The sequence below is a fragment of the Nanorana parkeri genome, unplaced genomic scaffold (assembly GCF_000935625.1).
Source record: "Nanorana parkeri isolate BGI_ZX_2015 unplaced genomic scaffold, ASM93562v1 scaffold127, whole genome shotgun sequence".
Classification (NCBI taxonomy): domain Eukaryota; kingdom Metazoa; phylum Chordata; class Amphibia; order Anura; family Dicroglossidae; genus Nanorana; species Nanorana parkeri.
The window spans coordinates 1,783,102-1,790,960 of NW_017306395.1; the positions used below are offsets into that span (position 1 = coordinate 1,783,102).

The 7,859-nt window shown below is 45.1% G+C and overlaps 1 protein-coding gene across 1 annotated transcript in view; it reads right to left on the reverse strand.

The window, feature by feature from the left end:
- Positions 1-3,243, reverse strand: part of LRRC27 (leucine rich repeat containing 27) — a 40,410-nt gene extending 37,167 nt beyond the window's left edge. Inside the window, 2 exon segments of the mRNA XM_018553670.1 lie at positions 1,488-1,618; positions 3,061-3,243. Of these exon segments, the coding sequence (XP_018409172.1) occupies positions 1,488-1,618; positions 3,061-3,243 (314 nt within the window).
- Between the last annotated feature and the right edge of the window lie 4,616 nt (positions 3,244-7,859).

Sequence of the window (7,859 nt, forward strand, 5' to 3'; positions counted from 1 at the left end):
TATATATATATATATATATATATATATATATAAAAAATATACATGTATGTTAGGGGTTCGTCTGTATATACAGTATGTGTATGTTTTTGTGGGGTGATTATATTGAGCTATTGCTGTGCACAGCTAAGCGCTGTGCTCTGATATTGAGGTGTACATTCACTAAAAGCACAGCAGCTATAGGGATTCATATAGCTATACTGTATGTTAGGAGCCAGATTATTACACGTTAGAACAATGTCAAAAGAAAGCATTGGTAAAGAAGAATTCTTAACCCTTGCAATGGAGCTACCACCGCACTGTACCCCAAGTACTTGTTTGTGTCTAGGTTAAAAAAAAAAAAAGTTACTCACCTGATCCTCTTAGACTGGTCCCTGGAGCCTCTCTTCCCATCCGCTGCAGCGGTCTAAGGCACCTTGAGTAATTACATTCTATATATTGTGTATAGCACATGAGAATGCTGGGGGACATACCATCGCAGCAGCAGAGGAGGAGACAGGCAGGAAGGAGTGCTGTCACAGCCAGCCGGCTCTGAGGTTCAGGTGAGTATAACTTTTTTTGAACCTAGACAAAAATGAGCACTCAACCGTTGAAGTGCGGAGTTAGCCCCACTGCAAGGGATAATATTTTCTCTGCTTTAAATGGTGCCATTGGTGAAGACTAAATTATTGACAAATCAATGGGCCTTAGCTAAAATGTAAAAAAAAAAGTATCTGGCCCATAAGGGGTATACAGGTAAAAAAGGTCAAAAACATAAGTAGTAAACATAAGTAGTTAACTATAAAAACGGCGGGCCGGGAGCTCTCTAGATCTGAGCAGGCTCAGACACGCCCCCTGGCGCGCGCCTGGGCGAGCGGGAAAATGCCCGATATTTAAAAGATCGGTACACGACCTCCCTCCGGTCCCCTCTCCGCTGCAAGAATGCGGAAGTGTTGTATTTTACATCACTTTCGCATTCTTGTGTCACTCTCCAGCTTCAGAAGCTGGAAAGAAGCTGATGGAGCAGATCTGTGCTTCATCAGCTTCTTTTGGGGGGTCCTAGGTGACATTAGGGGTCTTGGAGACCCCTGATGTCTCCATAAAGAGGACCTGTCACATATTTTGCTATCACATAGGGGGGTTTTATTAGCCCTCGTATATGATAGCAATAAAGTTTAGTGAAAAGAAAAAAAATTGGGAAAAAAAATTGTAAGTTTCCCGCCCAAAAAAATGTAAAGTTACACATAAAAAAGAATAAAAAAAACAATTTTTTAAAAAAAGTCCCCACCCATACATACAAGCAAACATGCGTCAGGGGCGCATACGTGAAAAAAACGACGATTGCGCCCATTACGCCGCACATGTTACATATCGCCGCGAACGTCACAGTGGGAGCAATAATTCTGAAACATGGACTGGCCAGGAAGGGGGTATAAACACCTGGTCTTCAAGCAGTTAAATAAATTTTCACAATGAAACTTATATTTGCTTCCTTTTTATAAAAAAGTTACCTCTGCTTTCCAATCGTACTAGGCAGACTTGTGATTTTATTGTAGCGGAGATCCAACCACACAAGGTTTGGCAGATACAGAAACAGGCTCTCCGGAAGGGAGCTAAGGGCATTTCCTTTAAGGTGAAGATTCTGGAAACAAAATAAAAAGATGATATATTAAAATGGATCAGAACATTTCTTGGTCTCTCAAATTAATTGCAATACACAACCCTTACACTGCACCTGAAGCCAAAACTGTTTTCTTAGGTTTTGGATAAAAAGAAGAGGGGTTAGAACTAGGGATGCAACGATACCGGTATTTTGGTACCGAGTATGAGTACCGATCATTTTTTCCGTTACTCGCCGATACCAATTACCGAGTAACGGAAGTCCCATTCAGGAAGCCAGATGGCGTGTAAAGACTCGCCACCCGTCTTCCCGATTAACAAGAAAGTCTGTCCCCTCTTACCTTGGTATGTCCAGCCTGTCACCCCCGGGGCCTCTCCAGCCAGAACGCGGCCTTCCTCCGGTACCCAGCCGGAGCAGTCTGGCCGGCCAATCAGGAAGCGGGCCGCCGTGTAATGACGCGACCCAAAGCTCAGTATACCGCCGCAGCCGGGACGGATCCCAACATTACTGTCGAGATCCACCCAGCTGCGTGATTGACAGCTGGCTCTGCCTATCTAGAGGCAGAGCCAGCTGTACCCGCCCCGTCCGTTCTGCCACTCAGCGATGGAGGATCGGGGAGGGTAGGGGGGATCCCTGCAGGGAGCCGTGAGTGACAGTCACGGCTCTCTGCAGGGACATGATCGAGAAGTGAGCGAGTGACGGTATTTGTTCGCTCACTTCCCGATCTATTGAGCCGACCTGTGACAGTTTAATTGTGACGCATCGGCTCAGACTATGAGGCTGAGTGATTTTCACTCACCTCATAGTTCTCCTTTAATCAAAGCAATTTGAACAAATGGACTCTACAGAACCAGGCTAAGTAGTTCTACGCTAGAAATTCCGAGCAAATGTAACAAATCTAAGCAGCAACATCTCTCTGCATTTGACCTCATCACCTCCCGTAGTACTTCCATATTAAAGTAGTATTAGGCTCTCAAACATTTTTCAGTAATGAATCCAGATTAAACAAATATATATTGTCTAGCAAAGCATTTCTTTAAATGTTCAGCTCAGCTTCCCTGAACATCCTGTCCAGTACAAGATCACAAGGGACAGAGCAATCTCCAGCAGCTCTCCGTCTACTAGCCTGGAGAAGGAAAGAGCAGGAGGATGGCTTGCCTTGCTGTCCCTACGTGTTTGTTGAGACACGCAGCTTACTAGCACAGACAAAGGTGGCACCGTAGGAACCTGCAAGGGAAAGGAGCCTCTCTAAAACAGGATATCAGGGCCAGTGCTCAGGGGACCAGCTGATTCTGCTGGAAACTAAAACATCTAAACATCAACGTGTGACTTCTATAGGACATGAAAGCTGCCTGATGGTGTGAGTTTGAATGAGCAGAGTGGATTGTACACAGTCAGACCTGCAAAGTATGTGTAATATTAACTATTGATTTATGGAACAGGATCAGAGGTGTATAAAGTACCTTAATACGAGGACTGTCCCTGTAAAGTTCTTCACTGAGACTGCACAGCTTTTTCTTGCTTAAGTCCAAAGTGTCCGAATTGGAAGAAGGTTTGTGTTGATGTGGTTGGTCCGCTGCGAGAGACTTTACAATGGCATAGCCAGCGTCATTGCTGTGACCGTCTCTGGTGAACTCCTCATCCATTGGTTACTAGGATCTGTAAGAAGATGAATGAAAAAAACATTCAATCAAATAATTAGAAGCCTTTTTGGCGCACACATTTAAAAAAATGTTTCTGTTTACTTGAAGCTGAACACCGGGCACAAGAACTTCCATTCAAATATACTCTTTAATAGCCACAAAAGATATAAATCCACCGTGTGTGCACCAAATGCCATTGCAAACACAGATATCACTTTGTAAAAGTAGCAGTGGCATAATCACTGTGCGGTATATAGCCTGTGCAGAGAGCAGCGCCATAGGAGGGGCCAAGAAGTCTCCACCCCCCACAGGATGCCTGCAGTAGACTACCGGAAGGGGCGGAGACAAGACCAGTCACCCTGCACAAGTAGAGAGAGCAGAACTGACCAGTCTGTACTAAAGGAAACTCCCACACAGAGGCAAAGTTTCACTTTGCATTACTGCACATACCTGAAGAATACACATCTGTTGTGTTGCTTATTCCAGAGATCAGCTTTAAAATATTGGGGGAAAAAAAAAAAAAAGATATATAGGTGTGCGTGTACCCAGGATTACAACAAAAGCTGCAAGTTTCTGTGTAACATCTATTTCTGTGGAAAGGTACCTGGTGATCCTGCCAGAAATTAATATGTCCAGCCACTTCCTTTGATGGGGTGACAATGCCACCTCTGATACTGAAATGGCAATCAGCGTTGTCACCATGAAGGCTGGACTACTGCAGTACGTGCTAACGTAACATAAATCGGCACAGCATCATTCGGGGTGGGGGGGGGGGGGGGGGGGGGGATTGGGAAAAAAGGGGGGGGGGGTGGTAATCGGCTCTCTTCATCACTCCAACTGTACAGACCTTCAATGCTGGCACAAACTTACTGGGAGGTGCAAATCTATTGTTTGATGCACATCACACAGTAGTGCAACCAAAGGTGCCCAGGAACATTGAGAGGCACAGAGGTGCAAAGTAGATTTTTTTTTTTAGAGAGAAAAGATGTTTTAAACATTTAATTGTGGTAGTTAGACTTCTGTTATCTGAGCAATATCTATAATGTGCTATTGAGGGGTTGCATCTGCTTTGAGTCAGATCAGTGAAATGGACATTTTGATTGGCTGCTGGCCATACTCTGCTTGGATTTCAGCAGGAATTGGTCAAATTGGGCTGTGGGCAGCAGTGTCAGTGCCACCCTGCTCAACAAACAGGGTCTGGATGGCGAGCCCATGTCCTCTTCCCTGATATCCTCTGCAGAGTGTGAACCTGAAAGTCCTCACCACTGAGCACGTCTAGGTTCAGAAATGCTGATCGATCCGGGTTCAGAAATGCTGATCGATCCGGGTTCAGAAATCCTGATCGATCCGGGTTCAGAAATGCTGATTGATCCACGTTCAGAAATGCTGATTGATCTGGGTTCAGAAACTGGATCAGTCCGGGTTCAGAAATGCTGATCGACCCAGGTTCAGAAAGTGGATCGGTCAGGGTTCTGAAATGCTGATAGATCTGGGTTCAGAAAGTGGATCGGTCCAGGTTCAGAAATGCTGATTGATCCAGGTTCAGAAAGTGGATCGGTCCGGGTTCAGAAATGCTGATCGATCGGGGTTCAGAAATGCTGATCGATCTGGGTTCAGAAATGCTGATCGATCCGGGTTCAGAAATGCTTATCGATCCGGGTTCAGAAATGCTGATCGATCTGGGTTCAGAAATGCTGATCGATCCGGGTTCAGAAATGCTGATAGATCGGGGTTCAGAAAGTGGATCCGTCCAGGTTCAGAAATGCTGATCGACCCAGGTTCAGAAATTGGATCGGTCAGGGTTCTGAAATGCTGATAGATCTGGGTTCAGAAAGTGGATCGATCCAGGTTCAGAAAGTGGATCGGTCCGGGTTCAGAAATGCTGATTGATCCGGGTTTAGAAATGCTGATTGATCCGGGTTCAGAAATGCTGATTGATCCGGGTTGATGAATGCTGATTGATCCGGGTTCAGAAATGCTGATTGACCCAGGTTGAGAAATGCTGATTGATCCGAGTTGAGAAATACTGATTGATCCAGGTTGAGAAATGCTGATTGATCCGAGTTGAGAAATACTGATTGATCCAGGTTGAGAAATGCTGATTGATCCGAGTTGAGAAATACTGATTGATCCAGGTTGAGAAATGCTGATTGATTCGGGCTCAAAAATGCTGATCGAGCATTGTCTATGTTTGATTAGCTCTAGCAGAGGGCAAGGGAGACATCAGGGGTCTAACAGTCTGTCAAGTGCTATCACATAGGGGGCCTGATAGCTTCCTTTGTGATAGTAATAAAGTTTAAAAAAAAGTGCTATGTGTAAATTACATTAAAATAAAATAAAAAAAGTAAAAGCACCCCCGTTGCCTCCACGCACTCACATAGTCGCAAACAAGAACATAGGGAGCGCATGTGTAAATGAACAGCAAAAACCCACACACATCATCACCATGCATCATAAACATACATCGCTCTCTCAAATGACAAAGTGTGAACCGGACTACAAAGTGTCGCCTATTGATACTTTCAGGAATCTTTCAGGATACTTTCAGTGTTTTTCGCCTTTTCGTGGGGGGCACACGTTTTTTTGGTATTGATTTACTTGACACAACCCCATCTTTTATTTTATAACAAAAAATTGGAAATCAAATTGTGTTGGTTGTCATTAAAATTAATTTTAGTCTTCTTTTTTTTAAATACAGAATTAATAAAGAGTTTTGCAAACATCCTGTGATCGAAAAATGTCAACTACAGTCTTTTAATTCTACAGGATCCCTGCTTTCATAAAATGAATAATTGTTTGGTGGGGTTTTAAGTATTTTTAAGCCAAAATGCAGATTTTAACACAAAAAAAAGGCAGAAAACATTGCTCAGGAGGTAAAGTGTTTCAAATCCCAGAGAACAGCATCTCGCAGGAATCCACCTTTTCCATCCCAGTACTGTAAGATGCAGAAGAACAACAGGACAGATGATCAGAGACAGGTTCAGATCCTTAGATTCTACAGCATTAATCGGGCATCAGTGACAGCTGGCGACAACGCATGCTGGTGGTTGTAGTGTTGAAGAGGAGGTGTCACCTACTTACCCGGGCACTGGTTCCGGCACTCCGGTTCTGTGTACACTGTACCGCAGCGCCTGGCATGTCAGCGAGAACTGGTCACCCAGCACGTGGGTTCTACGTCACATTCCATAACACAACAACGCGTTGCCGGGGCAACCGAGCGTTTACTACCGCTGCCTGGAGGAGACAAGAATGTTCAGCGCGAATTATTGAGAGAGCGGATGACGAATAAACTCTCTATTCTACGTCTATCTGTCGGCTTGCCTGAACAGTAATAATATATGCATTTTGGTGACTGAGTGATTGTCACTGCAAACGCGAAGGGTCCTGTAAAGCAGATCTTCTTGCACAAATGTGATTATTATGAGTCACTAGAACAGATGGCGGAATCTGTTGCAGATCTGTTGTATTTTCAAGTTTTTACTGGAGTATAAGGGGAGGGGGTACAGCTGCTTCAGGGGCTATCCACCCTTCTCCAGGTTTTTATTGGGGTACAAAAGGTGTACAGCTGAACCAGGTTGCTATCAGCCCTTTCCTAAGCATTTATTGGGGGGTACAAGAGGGTTAGAGCCATTCCAGGGGCCATCCACACTTGCCTGTTATTATTGGGGTACAAGAAGGGTACAGCTCCAGGGGCTATCTGTCCTTCCCCAAGTGTATAATGCAGTACAAGGTGGGTACAGCAACTCCAGGGACTATCCACTCTTCTCCAAGCTTTTATTGGGGTACAGAGGGGGTACAGCCACTCCAGGGGCTATTTGCCCTTCCCGAGGCCATTATTGTGGTACAAGGGGAAGGAGTACAGCTGCTTCAAGGGCCATCCGCCCTTCTCTGAGTTTTTATTGGGGTACAAGAGGGGTACAGCCACTCCTGGAGCTATTTGCCCTTCCCGAGGTCATTATTGTTGTACAAGGGGAAGGAGTACAGCTGCTTCAAGGGCCATCCGCCCTTCTCCGAGTTTTTATTGGGGTACAGAGGGGTACAGCTGCTCCAGAGGCCATCCATCCTTCCCTAAGTTGTTATTGCGTTACAAGAAGAGTACAGCCACTCCAGGGGCTATCCACCTATCTCCAATTTTTTATTGGGGTACAAGAGTACAGCCACTCCAGGGGCTATCCACCTATCTCCAAGTTTTTATTGGGGTACAAGAGTACAGCCACTCCAGGGGCTATCCACCCTTCTCCAAGTTTTTATTCGGGTACAAGAGGGGTACAGCCACTCTAGAGGCTATCCGCCCTTCTCCAAGTTTTATTGGCGTAGAAGATGTGTACAGCCACTCCAGGGACTATCCACCCTTCTCCAAGAACAGGATAAGTCCCCCGCAGTTTAGTAGAGCTCACGCTTCTTCCCCTTTAGCTGTCATAGAATCCCAAAGGATCAATATGAAACATGTCACCAGCACACTTTGCTGAAGCCTGATGAAGGGACCCTGCGAGGTCCCGAAAGCGTTTGTATCCATTCTGACAACTTGTTCAATAAAATGAGCATTTGGTGATTCCAAAAGGATCTTCGGTGTGCTGGTGACATCTTTCACATTGATCTTATGCATACAGCAGTGCCAT